We start from the raw sequence: 20,153 nt of genomic DNA, 5'->3' as shown, positions 1-20,153 counted from the left end.
GTAACCACCCACACACGGGACTCAAACCTGGGAGCTCCGGAGCTTAATGCATGAGTCTCTGCAGTCTGCTGAAGAGGAGACTCATTTTCTCTCTCTGTGTAAGTGGTCTAATGCCACTACATGGGACATGGAACACCACCCGGGGGTGTGGGTTACATACTTGCCACATCCCAAACTTCAGAGACCCAACTGAAATCCTAGATGAGCCCCCACTTGCAACCATCCACAGGTGGACACAAACAAGGGACCTCTGGAGGTTCATGCATGAGCCTCTACAGCCATGGTGTCCAATACGTTTGCCACTCACCACATGTAGTGAGCAGGCCCTGGCTCGCGCAGCTAAGACTCTGGAGAGTTGACAGCATTCAGTTTGTATGGGGAGGGCATATATTTAGAGCGGGTGTGGGGGGACCCTGTGGTGAATATGGAACGATGACAATCACAAGTGTGGCAATCCTTGAATTACTGTTGGATATCACTGCCCTACAGTCTGAGCTAAAAGCCAGCTAAGGCTGTAGAGGAGACTCTCTCTGTCTCTCTGTGTAAGTGGTCTAGGTGACACTATGAGGGGTGTGATAGTGTAACCCATACACCGTGGGACAGTGTAACACTTATTCTGTGCTGTAACACTCATTCAGCTTAAAGCATGGATAACTCTGATGTCTTAGTAAAACAAAAGAGGAGGAAAAAAAATCACCATAAACATTCACCATGTTTGCTAGAAATCAAGCTACTATTACTTCCCTATATTAATATGCACAGTTAAGTTGCAAGGTTAGTATTAATTATCTTTTATTATGAAAAAATTTAAAATGTATTTCCATGGTACCTTTTTGTGAAATAGTGACAGGAACAACTTCCCTTGCCAGTTCTCCTGATTCCCAGGCTGTCCTGCTTCGAGTGTAAGAATTTATGGCATAAGTGTCTTGCTCCTCTCGTGAAACAGTAAGCTTCTTAGCAGTGTTTTCAGCACAATTACCCTAGAAGAAGACAAGGACTATTCAGCTTCCCATTCCGTGAACATGAACTAGAAACATAGATGGAAAGGTTAAGTCTGATTTGGTCCAATAAAAGATAGTTCATCCAGCCTGTCTCTCTAATGTTTCTAATTAAGCCTAATTTTAAAAAAAGTGTGAATTTAATGTTTTTACATGGCTTGGCTTAACACTCTGAAGCCTGTTTAGCCACATAATAATGCGACCCATACAGTTCATCAATGCATGTCTATCCCATTACAACACAAATACTTTCTAGGCTTCAAAAGGTACATCTCCAAGGTTATTCAGTCCTTGGATTCAGAGTGTAACAAACTGGCAAGTTGCACCAAGTTTTCATCCAACAGAAGTGAGACCACCCAACTTTCTGCACAGAGTATTGAATAGCATGACAAATTTTAATTTTCTTTATTGTGTACAAACCTATCCACAAACTCAACTTAAAAGCCCATAACTCATTTCACACAAGATACTGAAAAACCATAAAACCAGTAGTTACAAATCTCACTCACTGCAAACATGGACTGCACATACACTGGTGACAGAGGGGAAGGATAATAAGATCACCAAGATACATTAAGTTCATCTAAGAAAGTTACTCTTAACATGAGGGAGCTAGACCTAAGAATCTGCAGGCATATTTGTACTGTTTCTATAGCAAGTTTAACGTATAAAACACACAGAAATAAGTCAGCATTAACCTGATTATACCATTGCTGTGATTCATCACACAAGTGAATTAACTTCCATATCTCCATCCAGCTAAAGTGCTCAGAATCGTCATAGTAAACAGGTCCTTGGAACTCTGGCAGAATATAGGAAGGAGTAAATTTCTAAGCCACGGGAGACTGTCTGGGTGTTCCCTCAATTTAATACACCTAGATATTTCCTGTAGAATACAGCTGTCATGATGGAGCATAGGACATCTCTAACAGTAATGTGCCAGGCTATTCAGGGCTTTATATAATATGAACAACAGCTTGATTTTTTTCCCCAGAAGAGGACTGAAAGCCTCTGAAGAAAATAGGTATTGAATGTTCACGTCACCATGACCCACATCAGATGCTCAAAGCCACATTCTGCATTAGCTGAAGGATGCAGACAGTTTTCAAGGAGTTCAGTTAATCTGGGTGCTGGATAACCAGCACATTGTGTTAACCAGCATGCTGCAGCTGCCGTGTGGCTGGCTGTCCAGGTGATGACAGTGGGGCTAGTAGAGCAGGACTATCCAGCACATTTGATTATATGGCACCCCCCCAGTGCTCCAGAGGTGCCAAATAGAGATGTTACTGTATTATACAGTTGATTAATCTTAGAAGCATGGGGAGAGGCCACAGATTTTATTCAGATAATGAAGCTATTCAGCAGTGTGGTGGAGGTTCCTGTCCTCCTGTGCAATCCTCACTGGGTAAGACGACTCTATTCTGTCAGGCTTATGGCATCTCTTGGGCCTCTTTACTCAATATATGTAACTGATTACATGACTGGCCCTGCAGTAGCACAGGAAGCCCTCTGCAGATCTGCTGCCATGGCCCTGCTCATTCAATCCCAGAACAGCAACCCTGCAGAGGGCTCCCAGTACTGTGCCAGAGGCATTCAGCAATGGGGTGGTCTCTCCTGCAGGAGATCTTTAATCTCCTCTTCCTCACAGTCTTAAACAGCTGTCTCAGGTCTTGTTAGCCAAAACCCTGCATTAGCTGAATCTCTCCCTTGTCCTCCAGCATTATCTATATGACCTCTGCAGCACGTCTCTCATGCTAGGGGACAAGGAAGGGATTCAGATAATTCAGAGGTTCATATAATAAGGTAGAATGCAAACAGAAGTAGACTGTATAACCTTATACAAAAGAACCTTTCCCCCAAGCATGGACGAGAACATGATATGGATGAACGGAAGTGAAGTCTGGATCAGTGAAGAGAAGTCTTAATTGAAGGCTAAGTGAAGACTGTAAAATTTTATTTGCGCAATTGCTACTATTTAGGAAGCAATAGTAGCAACTCACCCAAAGACGACTGAACAGCTAAAGATTTGTTTACATTGCCACTTTATTGTACTATAACTTTCTCAATCAGGAGTGTGAAACACACACACACACAGCAAGTTACAGTGTTATAAAACACCAATGTAAACAGGTTCCCAGCACTGGGAGCCACACTGCCAGCTATGTCCTGCCCCTTGTAGAGGTAGTTTGCCTACAGCGTTGGGAGAGCTCTCCCCCAGCACTGGTGCTGTGACCACACAGCCATGGCTGTGCCTTAAACTTAGAAGTGTAGACAAAGCCTAAGATAAAGGGTAGTAACATTCCCTCAGTAAGAAGAACATTAATTCCTCAAAAGGCCCAACAGCCTCCCTTCAATCTTATCTAGCTTCATCTTAACACAGTGAGTGAGTGTCAGTATGCTAGCTGACCTGGAACCAGGAAAAATCAAACTTAAGGAAGTGGTATCAGAGGAGAGAGCATACTGAGAGTCTCCAATCTCATTCTCCCCTAGGAACTTATACATTATATTAAATTAACTATACATTCTACAGCATATACCTGGATCTTGGGTCGTTGTAAACCACTGTCCTGAACTCTTGAAAAAGAGCCTCAAAACACAGCCTAACAATCGCTTGGCCTGCTCCTGAATTTTAGTCTTCTGCCTGGCCTCTCCACACAACTCATAGTTCTTCCACTTTCATGATTCTTACTCTTTCCTCAAAAACAGGTGTGTTCTGCATTTCCCAGGCGTGAAGGAACCAACATTTAGACTATTACTAATACACTTTTGAGTTCAGTAGTAGGCTCATGGTAGGCAAAAAAAAAAAGTTTGCCAGATGTTTCAGTATGGAACCATAATTACCATGTGGATTTTGTTGTAAACATCAGTCAAGCCATCTTTTACAATCAAATCTTCCAGCTTTACTCCTCCATAAGGCGTTGTTCCTCTGTTCATTGTGTAAGGAACATTAGACATGCTCTCCATACCACCAGCCACCATCACATCCTTCTCAAACAAAACAAGAATATCTTGAAGTCATTTACAATCAAAGTCATTTTATATAACATTTCATCACAAAATTACTTTTTTTTTTGTATAAGTAAAACAGGAGAAGAGTAAAGACAATTAATTAGTGCTGGCACAGGAAGTGGACGTGACCAATGTTCTGTCTGAGGTGTAACTACAAAAGATCTGAGAAGCCAAAAGTCTTGAAGATTAGTTACAGGAAAGTTACAAAATGGAACACATTTTCTGAGCCAGTATTCCTTTTCAATCTTTCATTTGCTGCATTGATATTTTGGCCACCTCATACCAATTAGAATTTTCTATCTCCAAGATTAAAATAAAATGTTTTTATTAAAATGTCTTAATTTTGTGTATCTGGTCTATTTCATTTCTCAATTTGCAACACATTACATCTCCAGAACAAGCAGCTGCTTCAGAATTTAAGGCACCAGCAAAAAAGAGAGATCTGTTCACATGAAGTACTAGTTGTGCTATACAACGTTGAGTCATTTCACAGTGTGGAAAGATCTGACCCAACTTCATAACACAGTTTACCATTCTTCTGTTAAGAAGCCAGCAGCAAACAAGAAAACTTAATACAGTTTTGCCACTGAACCTAAAATGCAACTGAATTAGTATGTACATTTATGAATATTTCTACGTAGTACCAAGAATTAGTTCCTGCAGTTTACCACACTTTAATACATGGCTGACTATTCACTGGGGCTTTACTGATGAAGTCTCTAGATTCTCTGCATGAAGAATATATGTAATAATTTTAATGCAGTGTATGACAAAAGGGTAGGGATCCATAGAAAAGTTCAGTAAAACACATTGCAACCTCAAAAGATACTTCACAAAGCATTAGTCATGATATCAAGGAAGATTTTTTTATGGCCAAGATTTACAGTAATGATGCTTTTTTCAGTACCAGGAATGCACTGTATCTAATTGAAGCAATTAGAGTCACAAAGATGAGAAGGACATAGGAGAGAATTCAAACGCACTTGTGACATCAGAAATAGGAAGCCAGAAATGAACAGAAGATGAAGCGTTATTTTTTGGCTTTGTTACTCTGATCCGATATAATGTTATACCTCCAGCCCCTCCAGTTTAAAAATAAACACCACAAATATAAATCCAATAAAAATTCTAAAACAGCATTAATCACTTGTGCTGAAGTCAATAGAAATTTTGCCACTGATTTTAATGGTATCAGAACAGCACCCTTACTGAGTGTGCAGGCAGGGAAAGAAAATCTCAACCAATATAGTTTCTGGGACCTACTTACTTTCAATTAGTGCTGAATCCACCAAAATGGGTAGGGAGACAGTGACAGCAGAACACGCATAATCACTTCAGGTCAAACCTCTGATTATTTGAAATAGAAGAGCCCTTAACAACATATGTTGCTGGCCCCAATCAAACATAAACCTACAGTATGAACACTCATTGAATACGAATTATTAATTCCAACAGTAACTATTGACAAAGAAAAGTTGGAGCTGTCCATAATCCTACTGAATTTAGTGGCAAGAATACCATTTAGGGCCCAATCAAAGACCAGTAACATCAGTGGTAACATACTCCTCTTGACTTCAGAGGCTAGACCAAGACCTTAATATTGTATCAGATTGGATTTGATGTGAATTAAGCAGCAGGCCTGATACCAGTAACTCTACCTGATGCAGCAGGGTAGAGAGTGCGTCTTAAGTATTCTTTCATTTCTCTTGGCAACAGGTAGGTTTTTCAAAGTACCATAACTGGCAGATGACATATACATTGCAGAAAATTAGAAGATGATGCAGGTTTCATACCTTTTTTTGTTTATATTGGATATTTTTATGCAGAATTTAAAAGGACAAAATTAAGATAAGATTTTTTTTTCCTCCTAATCGAGGCCTGTTCTATATTAAAAGGTTGTATTAACATAACTAAGCCAGATGGTGTTTTTCAAGGAGAGGAAAAAAAACCCCACCCACATTGATGTAGACATACTAACAAAACCCAAAGATTCAGCTATATTTACAGAAGAGGGTTCCAAATAACACAGCTTACTTTGCTCATTAATGTTCCTACAACAAACAGGAAAAACGCTTTTGTCACAATATTTTAAGTGTTAAGCTGGAATAGTCGCTAGTGTAGACATGCTGGTTGTTGGAACTGGATGCATGAGTCAAAGCAACCTGCTTAAAATCTAGGTATTTTGCAGTTCTACCCTATCCTCCCATGAAGACGACGACCATATTTCCACACCTCAATTAACAAAACGTGTTTAATCTACAAAATTAGGATTTATGTAAACAAAATAAATTCTTGTTTTTAAAACAGTGTTGGCACAAAAACAGAAAGCAGTATATTATGTGGTGATGTCCTGACCACCAATAATCTTATATTTGCCAAAATATGGAAATTCTGATTTCTGAGAATCAGAGATGTTTAAAGTTAAAAGGCAGTGAAATTCACATACCTGATTCCCACACATCAGATTTTGTGCAGCCATCATGATTGACTTCATTCCAGAAGCACAAACTTTATTGATAGTTGTAGCAGGAGTAGATATTGGTAAACCTGAGACAAGTAAATTATTAAACTATTAAGGGAACCACATTATTCTATTTATAATTTAATTACATCCTCCCTTGTAAACATTTAACTATTAGCTGCTCATGGGTACGATGCCCATCATTACAAAAAAAACCCTTCCACTAATATTTCACATGGGGCTAACCTTCATATACAGTAAAATAAAGTTATAACTGGTACCTATAGTTCTATAGCATTCATATACTATAAATTCTCTAGATCTTTAAGCAAAGAAACAAAACCAGTACATTAATACCTGCACCAAGCAGTGCCTGTCTTGCTGGAGCTTGTCCTTGTCCAGCCTGCAGGACATTACCCATATACACTTCTTTCACTTCTTCTGCAGAAATACCTATAAAATAAACCAAGAAGCTTTTGCTAAGGGAAAGGAGTAACACACTAGTATTTTTAGATAAAGTTTTCAATATAACACTGTCAATAAAATGCACCAATTTAGCTCCAGCAAGGATAAAATACAGTACATAGACCTAGATCAAGAGCTTTCCAGGTTTCCTCACTCATGTTTCATGAAAAAAAAAAGCACTGAAGCCTGCTCTGGAGACGAAAGCCTGGTAGACATCCACAGAACAAGAGCAGTTTAAGTACCAGGAATGCTGCCTTCAACAAAACACTGGGCAGTGTGTTTCAACTCATTAAAGCAATTCCATCTCCATGTCTCTAGGCATCCATTCTAACTGCAACTCACACTATAAATCAATACCTAATGGGGTGATAAATTTTATGAGGTGGACACCTATCGAGTAGAAAACACCTTGGCCGTGTCTACACTAGCCCCAAACTTTGAAATGGCCACGCAAATGGCCATTTCGAAGTTTACTAATAAAGCGCTGAAATACATATTCAGCGCCTCATTAGTATGCGGGTGGCTGCAGCGCTTCAAAATTGATGCAGCTCGCTGCCGCGCAGCTCCTTTTCAAAAGGACCCCAGCTACTTCGAAGTCCCCTTATTCCCATCTGCTCACGGGAATAAGGGAACTTTGAAGTAGCCGAGGTCCTTTCGAAAAGCAGCCCTGTCGGGACGAGCCGTGTCAATTTCGAAGCGCTGCGGCCGCCCGCATGCTAATGAAGTGCTGAATATGCATTTCAGTGCTTCATTAGTAAACTTCGAAATGGCCATTTCGAAGTTTGGGGCTAGTGTAGATGTAGCCTTTATTTCACATAGGCCACTAATTTATGTTCTATTCTTAAAAGCAACACAAACAACACTAAAGCCAGGACTCCACAAGGAGATTAAGTCGAATTTAAAGGTCTTAGACCGATTTTATAAACCACCAGCCTTCACTACAACACTCAATAGGTCGATTTTAGGGGCTCTAACGTCAACTTTTGTAATGCCAAATGCACCAGGAGTAACTCCGAAAAGTAGATTTGACAATGTTACCCTATACAAGTGCAGATGGCAGAGTTATCAATATCAATTTTATTAGTTGGCAAAACTGTCCCACAATGCCTCTCGATGTGTGCTTTCTGGTCATAAATTCACCTCTGTTGCACTTCAGGTGAGCAGGAAGTAGGTGACAGGAAGCAGTGGTCATCAGCCCAGGAATTCTGAATCCATTTCCTTTCCCCTCCGGGCACCATGGTGAGCACACCCAGTAGCCATGAATTCCCAGGGTCACAAAAGAGCCCCGGCATGGAGCCAACAAGAAATCCTAGACCTCATTGCAGTACAGGGCCGGGGAGAGGTGGAGGAAGAATAATAAGATATCTTCAGTCACCTTAAAGCCAGCAAATGTTGCAAGGCATGATTCAGAAAGGGTAAGCCAGGGATGCTCAGCACTGCCATATTAAAATAAAAGGAACTGAGGCAAAACTACCAGAAGTACAAACAAGCTTATGGTCGGTCTGGGGAATCTCACCAGAAATCCCACTATTATGATGAGCTTCATGCTGCTCTGGGGACAGACACAACCTTCTCCCCCAGAACATGCATGGACTTCTCAGATGAAGTGGCGGCTGATTTGCTGAACAAAGAAGAGGCAGACAACAGTGGGGGTCTAGTCGAGTGCAGAAGCTGATTATGCAAGCCAGGAGCTGTTTCTGGACTTGGAGCCCATCCCCTTTTCTCGGGAGAAGGCTCTGGAGCCAAACCAGGATGCTGGAGAGGGCACTTCTGGAGAGTATGCTTTTTTTCTACTGATAATAGTATGGTGCAATTGTGTGGGGCAAGGCATTAGGGAACAGAGGGGTCTATTCCAGTTTCCCTTAGAACATCCTGTTAATATTTCTGGTGATGGAGCACTGATCCTGTCTGGATATCTCCCTGAAGGTCTTAGACATTTCTGGATTCTTCTCACGAGGTTTCTGGGGAGACCTGACTTGCTCCTGCTTCCACAGTAAGACATGTTACTGCGCCAAGGCACCATAAGTACTCTGAAATCATTACTCCACAGAGTATCCTTCCACATTTTCCAGCATTGTACCCAGCAATCTTTCTTTATCCCTTTTTCTTATTCGGAGGAGGCTGATGTCTCGTTTGGCAACTTGGAACACATGGGAAGTCTTGAGAGTCACTAAAGATTTTTTGCCTGCGACCAACCCAGTACAGAGCAAAACTCCTGCAGCCTGACTAAAACAAAAATAAAAACAGGTAGCTCAAGAAGTGCCATTTTATCTCTAAAAAGTGTTCACCGAGCCTAACAACATTAATTGCAAACATTTCATTGCTAAATGGAGTAACGTCATCAGTGCCTAGTGAGAGATCTTCAAACCATTCCTTATATAGTCCTTTCACATAGACCTTATCAGTAATTAGACCTTGATTGTTTACTTGTGTCTTCAATTTAAGACCAATTTGCACCTAATCCCACCATCATTAGCTGTTGTTGTTCTACTTTCCTTTGATCTCACAGGTTCAAACACCCGATCTAAATTAACGTGCTGGTTAATTGCCTCATTTCCAGAGAACCATGCTTCCAAGAATTCTTTTCCCTGTCTAGATCCAGCTTGTCCTACTACTTTCACATTACTGAAGTCAAATTTGTGGCCAGTATTATCTTCATGTAATGAGATTAATGATAAGGGGTCATGCCGTTTTACAGCCAATTGATGTTCATGTATATGGGTGGTTAACTTTCTTCCTGTTTGTCCAACATAGTGCTTGGAGCAATTTAGGTATTGAATCTTATAAATCACATTAGTTTTGCACATATACTCAACCACATCTTTTGGTTTCAATAAAACATTCTTTGACGTATTCATCGGTCTGTGTGCCACTTTAATTCCAAAGGGCTCTAAAAACCTCAATGTCATTTCTGAGATGTTTCTAATATATGGTAATACTATCCTTTTGATTGGAGATTCCATAATTACAGGTTTTTTATTTTTGTACTGACACCTTCTAATAAAACTCATTGGGTAACCATTCAACTTAAATGCATCCTTACGGTGCTTTTCTTCCACTTCATGTGACAACTCAGTACTGCAATGTGCGTTAATTCTCCCAAAAAGAGTTCTTACACAGCTTATTTTATGGCTAAGTGGATGATTACTAAAAAAGTTAAGAATTTGATCTGTGTGTGTCTCTTTTCTATACACTTCTTAACTGTCAAAAAGCAGGTCTCATTCAGGTATTGCTGCACTTCAGGGCAGGACACAGCAGTTCACAAAGTTCCACGAAAGTGGCCTTATGCATGCGGAAGTTTTGCAGCAACTGCTGATCAGCCCATGACTGCAAAACAATGTGATTCCACCAGCCTGAGCAGGTTTCACAGGTCCAGAACCTGCACAGTGTAGAGCACAGCGATTCTAGAGCTGCCAACAACTCCGTGGTGCTATTCTTCAGATCTGCACATCCGTCAGTGGCCCCCCACATCAAACCAGTGATGCTCCATGGGCATTATGTTCAGAATATACTGCATCACAGTGTGGGAAGTCATCACAAAATACTGCACCACATACTGAAGCATCTTGGAATCCATATTCTTCTCTGTAACAGTGGGCGATAGTCAATGTGAAAGTGTCACAAAAATTCTCTTGCCCGTTTCTTTTCAGTGGGAAGTGAGTAAAATGCACTCCAGGATGATATCACAAACCCAGAAGCACTTGCAGTGACTTCTTCCCCCCCCCAAATACATTCTCACAGAATCCCAAAATGCAATGGATTTGCAGGAACTGTGGGACAGGCAGACAAAATGCACTGCTGCTACAGTCAAACTTAGGCAATCTGGTGGGGTCACACTAAATCAACTTCGCGAGCAGTTTTAGACACGACTTCAACTTTATAAAATCTGGTGTTAAAAAGTCAACTTTAATAAATTTGACTTTATTCCCAAGTTACACAGACCCTGAGAAATCAGGCATTATATACTTCATGCTTTATACATTTCATGGTTAGATATGGGGACTTAATCTTTAACCACTTAACACTATTCAGATTCTGAAGATTAAAAACTCTCCCACACACAGACAGTGGCCACCAAGCAGAAATTCAAACACTACTCAGCAGATTCGCAGAATGCCAAAGCTGGCAGCATGTGTTTCTACTGGTGGTACACATCCACACATATCTTTGACAAAATTTATTCCACACATGGGTGGGAAAAAATTAGAGGGAACACTGCACATACACACTAATTTTTAACAATATTTTTCAAAACAAGATGGAAATTGATACTGTTCACTGAGGCAGTATGTAACTTTATTTTGTGAACAAATATTTCACATACCAGCTCTTTCAATTGCTCCTTTAATTGCAATGGAACCAAGTTCAGTGGCTTGCAATGATGAAAGGGATCCTTGGAAAGATCCAATGGGAGTCCGTGCTGCACTTGCTATGACCACTTCCTAGTAGAACAGAATATACAGTAAGAGTTACAGTATCTTCATAAAATTTCTTCTAATTAGTTCACACTTTGTGTTTCCTTGTCTTTCAGATCATAAGTTCTTTGTGGCAGTGATGGATATTAGTACAGGTCAAACCTCTGAAATACAGGACTCTCCAGCCTGGCAACATTGGTTCAGCAGAAGCACGGATGTTGCTGGACCAAAGAGCCCCAACAACCAGGAGGGAGAGGCTGTCTGGGGAGTCTGGAGGCCAGGAGCCCATCACAGCTGGGCGGCAGCCAGCAGCAGCCATGAAGCTGTGGCTCTGGCCAGAGCAGGGCAGCAAATGGAGCTGGGAAACTGGCGGCAGCTGGAAATGGGAAGCTGGCAGTCAGGGCCAGGAAGCCAGCGACTGGGACACTGGTGTGGCAATGGTCAGAGGGAAGCCCGGGAGCAGGGTTCTGGAGGATAGCAGGGGAGCATTGACCTCCTCTCATCCAGCAAAACCCCTGCTCTGGGATTGCTCAGGTCCCAAGAGTGCAGGATCCTGGAAGTCCAACCTACAGCATATAACTGCACAAAATAATTGGGGCATGGAGCCCAATCTGGTTGGGAGCTTAGGTATTCCTGCAGTGAAAATATTTTAATAATTGTTTTATCTTAACCGAGATAGCTGCCCGAGAAACAAGACACTAAGAATGTCAGGATAATTTACCCAGAGTCACATTGTATCAGAGATTTTCTTGTGGCTAAGCATAAACTAGTTCTTGAATGACACAAGGTATGACTTCCAATTCCCATCCAGGAGCTCACTGCTTCAGACCATTTTAAATTAAAAACATAGGGTTATTTTAAGTATTACAATGATTTGTATTGCTTTTACCCCTAGTTTATTCAGTTCATTCTCTTCCCACCCCACTAAGATCAACAAGTCTGCCTGCAAAACTAGACCATCAGTCTGATAGCAGTATGATGCACTGACATTGGAGGGACTGAAGTCTGAATCTCCCTATTGAGGCCTGTTCCTGACTGCTTCTTTGGTACTTAGGAGCACCTTTAACCCCCATGTTTCAGTAGGAACCAAAGACACTCCACACTTTGCATTGGAAGGCCCTTGGTTCTTCATTTCCCATGGCAGGAAGGATTTTGGATTGACTCCCTTGTGCTATTTGATTTACTCTTTGCCCTGTCAACAAATAACCAGTAACAGGATTCAGCTCCCCTTAGTTACAAGCCAAGTCAGGTAAAGATCTCTGCAGAGTGAAATTTTCAAAATGAGAGAGATAAACTTGTAGTGACTCAGGTAATATTAACAGAACATACACCGAAAAGTTCTTAGAATAGGAATGATGCCCTGCCTTTTGAACTCTTCTGTGACGTTGTACATTTTAAAGTTATCTTAGAAAAGTCTAAACTGTTTTGATTTTACATGAGAGATAGGTAACAGATATTCTTATTCAACCATATAACGTACCAAAATATCTTAGCATAATGTACAGTATAATTATGGTCAGATTTCAAACTGTGAGGGTGGCAAAGAGGACCTCTCTTGAAAGTAAGCTCTCTCAAATGGAAGTCCTTGCAATCCAGTGGTTAAAGAGCAGAACACTGGAAGCCTAGGTTCTAGGCCAAGCTTTGCAACTTAGGCCAGGTTACACATTCTCTACATTAAAAGTAGGTTACAGTGCTCAAAGTTTAAAACATTAGACTCTAAAAATAGGCTAATAATGATGGCTTATAATAATCAATGCTTATAGTTCTATGCTACTTAATACTTACATTTAAGGTGCGGTGTGATGCATAACTCCGGTTGGCACATTTCAAAACCTGAAAATAAGAAAATTATTTTCAGAATCTGACTGCAAATTTTGGTGACCTGATGTTTCAGCGCAGTAACAGACATTGTGTGGAATGCCTAATTTCCACAAGAGACTAGGAAACACTTAATCATATAACAGTTACTTCCAGTATTTCCCATCATCATTACCTACAATGGCCAGACAGGGAATGCTGCTACAAATTTTGATTCGTCAACCCCTTTGTTCTTTTGGTAGTTTCCTTGCTCTCACTAAGTGTGCCAGTTTAGGTAAAAAGTAGATAACTTCTTGGGGTGTACAGGGAGGGGTAGTACCTCTGTTGGGGGGACTTGTCATACCCCTTCAGGGGTAGTCCATCCACTTGGGTCCCCACTTGTCACTCAGCTCTCACTTGTGGCTCCAAGTAGCTGCAGCATGTGCAGCGGCCACACCCCAGGCAACAGCTTTGACAGGCCGGCCAAACCAGGTGAGTGTAACCGATGGGGCTCAAACCCTCGGTGAATTTTTGGTGAATTTAGGGATGTGCCCACCCAGCATGCGAAGTCAGTTCCGGCGGACTGGGCAGAAGAGATCATTTAGATACAACGGCCAAGGCGGCAGTTCTGCAACACTTTGTGGAAAGTGAAGGGCTTGACAAGGCACGAAAGACGTCAAGGCCATCCGCTGCAACCAAAGAAGTTACCAGTTGTGACGCTTCTACGTACCACTGGTACCTAGCTTCCGAGGTCGAGAGAGTGGGATTGCTCCTGTGCAATGGTTCCATCACTTAAAAAGCTTTCACACACCGGTCCTGTGCAAATCATCATATCACCCAAGTCCTACGGCGATGGAGGAGGGGCGAAGCAACAGGTGGAGGTTACCACTGTGAGTCATAGTCCCAATCCTGCACGTAGGCGGCCTGTGGACAAGTGGTTGTCCAGCTCTGTACCTGGGGCAGCAGAGTTGCCTGGCAGAATCCCAAGCATCTGAGCAGTCCTCTTCAGGATAGCACTGATCACCCTAGTAAGGGAGGGGCCTAGAAAAGGTGGCCTAAAAATTGCCTGCCCTACAACAACAACTGGCCAGCAAGCCGCGGCTGGCTGTTTAACCCTACTTGTGGTCAAAACCAAACGAAAAATTTGAGAAAAACTTACCAATGGCGTATGGAATGTTCGTACTCTCATGGATCGAGAAGCTGTTGCAAGACCTGAGAGGAGGACAGCTCTCATTGCTCGAGAACTAGCCCGCTACAACATCGATATAGCAGCATTAAGTGAAGCAAGATTGGCTGGGGGAAGGTTTCTTGAGTGAACCAGAAGTCGTTATACCTTCTTCTGGAAGGGCAAGACTGAGACAGAGGATAGAATACATGGAGTCGGTCTGGCAATAAAAACCTCACTGACGCATCAACTCCCAGACCTTCCAGTGGGTATCAATGAAAGATTGCTGAAACTACGCTTCCCATTAAATGCCAAACGTTATGCCACCATCATCAGTGCATATGCACCCACTCTAACATGCCCTGACAACTCAAAGGAACAATTCTATGAAGATCTCGACAGACTGGTCAAGGCCACACCTGCAACAGACAAACTACTCCTACTTGGAGATTTCAATGCCTAAGTCAGGGCTAACAATGAGAACTGGAAAGGAGTAATCGGGCCACATGGTGTAGGCAAAATGAACAGCAACAGACTACTCCTTTTGAGCCTTTGTTCTGAAAACGACCTGACTACTACTAACACTCTGTTCCGACAAACAGATAAATACAAAACGACGTGGATGCACCCTAAGTCTAAACAGTGGCACCTGAGAGATTATGCCATTGTCAGAAGGCGAAACATCTGAGACACAGCAATAACATCGCCTGGACTAAAAAAAAGAATACATCAGGACTGGCTCGATGAGAACCAAGAAGAAATATGTTCAGCACTAGAAGTAAATAGAAAAGCCTTTATCGAATGGCAGAATAACCCCTCCTCAGCCTCCAAACGGGACCATTTCAAGCACCTTCAGAGGAAAAAGACCTCCGTCAGATACAGGACAGCTTGTGGGAGAGCAAAGCCAAAGAAATTGAGCACTATGCTGAGACCCACAACTCAAAGATGTTCTTTAGTGCTATTAAGACTGCTATGGACCTTCTAAACCAAGGACTATCCCATTGCTCCCATCATACAACACAAAGACAAAGACAAAGATCAAAGACAAAGAGAGCATCAACGAAAGATGGCGGGAACACTTTAGAAACCTCCTTAACAGACCATCGACCGTGAATAACAACGTCCTCAATGAAATTCCACAACAACCTGTCCTGACAAATCTTGACTTTCCACCCACTATAGATAAGATTAAGAAAGCTGTTAGCCAGATGAGTTCAGAAAAAGCTCCTGGAAAAGATAGGATACCAGCAGAGCCATATAAAGCGGAGGTCCAGCAGCATTCCATAGCATGATCATCAGCATCTGGGAGGATGAAAACATACCACAGGACCTCCGCCATGCTATTATTGTCTCCCTTTTCAAGAACAAAGGCAACAAAGCAGAATGGGGAAACTACAGAGGCGTATCCGTCCTCTCCGTTGGAGGGAAGATCATAGCCCGCATCATCTTGAACCGCCTAGTAGCCAGTATTTCTGAGACAAATTTGCCTGAAAGTCAATGTGGTTTTTCACCTGGCCAGAGCACAGTCGACATGGTGTTTGCTGTCAAACAAATGCAAGAGAAGTGCATTGGACAGAACATGCACCTGTATGAGGTCTCCATAGATCTGACAAAGGCGTTTGATACCATCAACAGGGAAGCCCTTTGGACCATTCTAATACAACTTGGCTGACCAAGAAAATTTGTCCCTATTATACACCTATTCCATGATGACATGACAGGTGAAGTACTGTCTGATGGAGCCACATCAGCCCCCTTTAACATCACCAACGGCGTGAAAAAAGGATGTGTTCTCGCTCCTGTCCTATTTAACCTGTTCTTTGCATGCGTCCTTAACCATGCAATGAAAGATCTGGACCACGGTATATATCTGAAATACCGGCATGATGGTTCACTTTTCGACCTCCGTCGCCTGAATACAAAGACTAAGACAGTGCAGAAACTTCTTCGTGAGGCATCCTTTGCCGACGACTGTGCCCTTATGGCTCACGCTGAAAACAATCTTCAGCACATTGCCAACAAGTTTGCTGAGGCCTCGCAACTTTTCGGACTAACTAACTATCAGCCTCAGAAAGACAGAAGTTCTCCATCAACCTGCATCTGGATCAAATGCTCCTGTCCTGGGTATCTCCATTGACGGCACGCAGCTTAAAATAGTGGAGAACTTTAAATACCTGGGTAGTGTCATATCCAGTGATTGATCACTGGATAATGAGATCAACGCATGAATATCCAAAGCAAGCCAGGCACCTGGCTGTCTGCGTGTCAAAGTTCTAAATCTTCACAACATCCGGATGTCAACAAAACTGCTTGTGTACAGAGCTGTTGTTCTCTCATCTCTTTTGTACGGGTGCGAAATATGGACACCATATAGGCGTCACATCAAGCAGCTCGAAGCATTCTACATGGGCTGCCTCAGTAACATCATGAAGATCCGCTGGCAAGACAAAGTGCCCAATCTTGAGGTCCTCGAGAGAGCCCAGATGACAAGCATCGAAATGATTATGAAGTCACAACTACGTTGGACCGGTTATGTCAGCCACATGGATGCCAACCGAATCCCTCACCAGCTTCTGTATGGTGAACTCTCCCAGGGCATCCGGCATATAGGTCATCCACGGAAACACGACAAGGATACCATCAAAGCCAATCCGCAGTACAGGAGTATCAAACCTAGAGGCCTTGAGGACGCCGTCAATGACAGAACACAGTGGCGTGCAACAGTCAGAAATATTTGCATTGCCTTTGAGGAAGACTGCTGCCGGTGTCTACAAGAGGCACGCGAACGTCGTCACAGAGCATCAGCAATGCACAAGCCACTGACTGCGAACTTCCTATCCACCATTTGCAGCAAAATGTGCACCTCTAGAATTGGCTTATAGTCACCGGAGGGCACACCATGAGACCGATAACAGATGACCTGCACAGATCTGTCATCATCGGATCAACGGACTACCATTATTCATTAATAACTAACTTCTAGAGCTTAACTTCACTGACATTTGTGTGATTTGTAACTGGAGTGGTGAACATAGGAATTCACCATCAATAGATGACAACAAAACAAATCCAGAAAAAAACTGTATAACAAACCAATTCATAAACTGTTAACTTCATGCTATCTCTAGATGTACTCAGAGAGGCAAACAAAGTATATCTGCTAAAAGTAAGACGATACACTATCTCAAGAGTTTTTTTAAACCAGCAATTTATAGTAATTAAAAAGTAAAACTATTTCACTAAACACTGCACAGCTATATTATAGACCAGAAGCACTTTACTAAATGAATATATTCAGCCAAGTATATTAAAAATATTAGTCACCTGAGAACTTTGAAGGAACACCACAAATTATACTCTAGTCATTTTAAGAGAAGTTAAAAAGCATCTTCAGATACTGTGCCCGCGAGTCTCCATGCCAGTTATGATTTTTAAAATTTTAGCTTCACAGCAGGAAAAACAAATTCACAAGCAAGGAGGAGGAAACTGCCTATATAATTTTACACATTTAACAATGAACAAAAATAAAATATTTCCTCTAATTTTTCAGTTATAATCAACTGGAGTGAGTATCAGTAACCCAGTTTGTCAGAACATTTCGCATCTATTGGGTAAACTTTAACATTGACTCCATCCCTTTAAGGTTTTATTTGCACATCTCGGAGAGTAGTTTATTCCTAGAATGACCTGGCAACGAACAAGAATAACTGCTTTTTATCTTAGACTATTTGCAGTTCAGGTTATTCAGTCAATTGTACAAATAAGAAAACAGCCAGTAAACACAGCTGATGGTAACTAGCAGCGTTACCTGCATTGACAGATTTTTTTTTTAACCTTGGCAGCTGATAAGCTTTCAACTTTGGTTCTGTGGCCATATCTGATCCTTGCATGAACCACGAACGCCTGGCTGGATGCTCCACCACTCTCAGCCCTTTTCCAAGGCCGAGGCTCGTGACACGTCGCCGTACCAGTGGCTGGGTTTTTAAGCTCCTTTTGGTTGCACGCAGCAGCGCCACAGCCCCTCGCGGTACACCAAAGGGAAGGGCTGCAGGCGCTGAAGGTGACCTCTGCTGATACGCTAGCCTCTTGCAATGGGCGCGTTGGGCTGCCAACTCCCTCCACCCCCAACGAGCAGAGGGGACACCTCTGCCCGCCCCGGCCCCACCTAAGGCCGGCTGCCGGCTCAGGGGCAAAGCCCGGAGCCCGGCCCGGCTCAGCCCTGGGAACAGCAGGGGGGGGGGGGGGCCGCAGCTGAGGCGGCAGAGGGCTGACAGCTCCCGCCCACAGGAGCAGCACCCTGGAGTTAAAGCTCCTGGCTGGGCCTCGCGCCAACCTCCGCCTGCCCTTGGGGGTGACCACAGGCTCAGCTCCCAGGCCCGGCAGGCGCCCCACACTGGAGCCCGGCTGCGAGCGGCCCCGGCATGTTGTACTCCGGGAACCGGTGTCAGGCCCCACCCGGGACCGCTGCCCACCTGCAGCTGCCTCGCCACGTCCCGGCCGCGCCGCATCGCCGCCGCCATCCCTGCCTCAGCGCCTCAGACTGCAGAGCCCCAGCGCCACCGCCCCTCACCTCAGCCAACGAGAACCGCCGCGCCGCCCCGCCCTCTCCCATTGGCTCGTAACGGAAAGGGGCTGCCTCCATTGGAGGGTGGCGCTTGAGGGACGGGCCGGCGGGAGCTGCTGGGTGCCACTGGCCTCTCCCGCGACAGGGCACGTGTCTCCTTCCCCCTAACCGCGGGCAGCTGTGCTGCGTGTCGCTCCCCCCTCGCCATAGGCCCACAGGGCCGGGCTGCTCCGGGGGCTTTGTACTATAGAGGGGCCGATTACCGCCCCCGCCCCGCTTTACTGCGTGTTAACCAATCACCCTGCCCCTCGCCGCTTAGCTCCAGGGGAGGGTTGTAGCCCAGCCCCTGCTCTGCGGTGAGTGTGCAACGCCCGCCAACCTCGTTCCGCGCCCTCCCGCCCGCGTCCCTCTCACCAGCACCCAACTGCCTCTGCCGCCCGCGCCCCTCATACCTGTTGCTGCCTTCGGCCAGCGCCAGCCTCACCCTCCTTCCCACATCCATCCCACGACCCTCTTCACGGCAGCATGACCTACCGGATCAACCCACCGCCTCCGCTCACCCGATTGATTCCCCCACCAATTGACCACGGCTAGTTTCACGCATAGCTTTCAACGCTATGTGCGGGCTAACACCCACCTATAGTACAGCGATAATCCCCTACCCCCAGGGCACTAGTTGTTAAAACATTCAGGCACATGTATTAAGCATTAGGATAGCAGGTTTTTAGCTGAGACTGCTCTGCATCTTTATTATACTCATGGACACTGATGCAAAGTGTCATTAGTTGAAACAAGCCTGAGAATCAGAGGGTTAAATGGGACCACTGCAGATCACAGCCCTAGGGCCTGCTCACAGCAGGACCAATCCCAATAAAATCATTCCAGCCAGGGCATTGTTAAGTAGGAATGTAAAGACCTCTAGGGAAGAAAATTCTACCACAGCCGTAGCTAGCCCATTCCAAAACTCCACTATTCCATGTTTTTTTCCCCTAATATCCAAGGTAGACACCCCCCCCCCCGCACAACTTGAGACCATTGCTCCTTGTTCCATCATTTATCACCACTGAGAACAACTTCTATCCTCTTTAGAGCCCGCCCCCTGCCCACTTTTCAGGGAGGCAAAGGCTGCTATCAAATCTCCCCTCTGCCTTCTCTTCCATAGACTAAATAAGCCTAAATGTCTCAGCCTTTCCTCCTAAATCACATGCTCCAACCCCCTAATCATTTTTGTCACCCTCCGCTGGACTCTTTCCAGAGCATCCGCATCCTTTCTGGAATG

General features: G+C 43.7%; 1 protein-coding gene across 1 annotated transcript in view; it reads right to left on the bottom strand.

Annotated features, from left to right (window-relative positions):
* Nucleotides 1-18,890, bottom strand: part of ACAT1 (acetyl-CoA acetyltransferase 1) — a 32,755-nt gene extending 13,865 nt beyond the window's left edge. Inside the window, exons 1-7 of the mRNA XM_074984882.1 lie at nucleotides 18,783-18,890; nucleotides 13,134-13,181; nucleotides 11,258-11,375; nucleotides 6,826-6,921; nucleotides 6,454-6,554; nucleotides 3,840-3,983; nucleotides 830-980 (exon numbers count right to left, since the gene is read on the bottom strand). Coding sequence (XP_074840983.1) covers nucleotides 830-980; nucleotides 3,840-3,983; nucleotides 6,454-6,554; nucleotides 6,826-6,921; nucleotides 11,258-11,375; nucleotides 13,134-13,181; nucleotides 18,783-18,830 — 706 coding nt within the window. The 5' untranslated portion in view covers nucleotides 18,831-18,890. The remainder of the gene's footprint in view (nucleotides 1-829; nucleotides 981-3,839; nucleotides 3,984-6,453; nucleotides 6,555-6,825; nucleotides 6,922-11,257; nucleotides 11,376-13,133; nucleotides 13,182-18,782) is intronic.
* Nucleotides 18,891-20,153: the final 1,263 nt, after the last annotated feature.

Source organism: Carettochelys insculpta, chromosome 1, assembly GCF_033958435.1.
Source record: "Carettochelys insculpta isolate YL-2023 chromosome 1, ASM3395843v1, whole genome shotgun sequence".
NCBI lineage: Eukaryota > Metazoa > Chordata > Testudines > Carettochelyidae > Carettochelys > Carettochelys insculpta.
The sequence above is the reverse complement of the archived record's forward strand: the minus strand, read 5'-3'. Positions and strand labels throughout refer to the sequence as shown.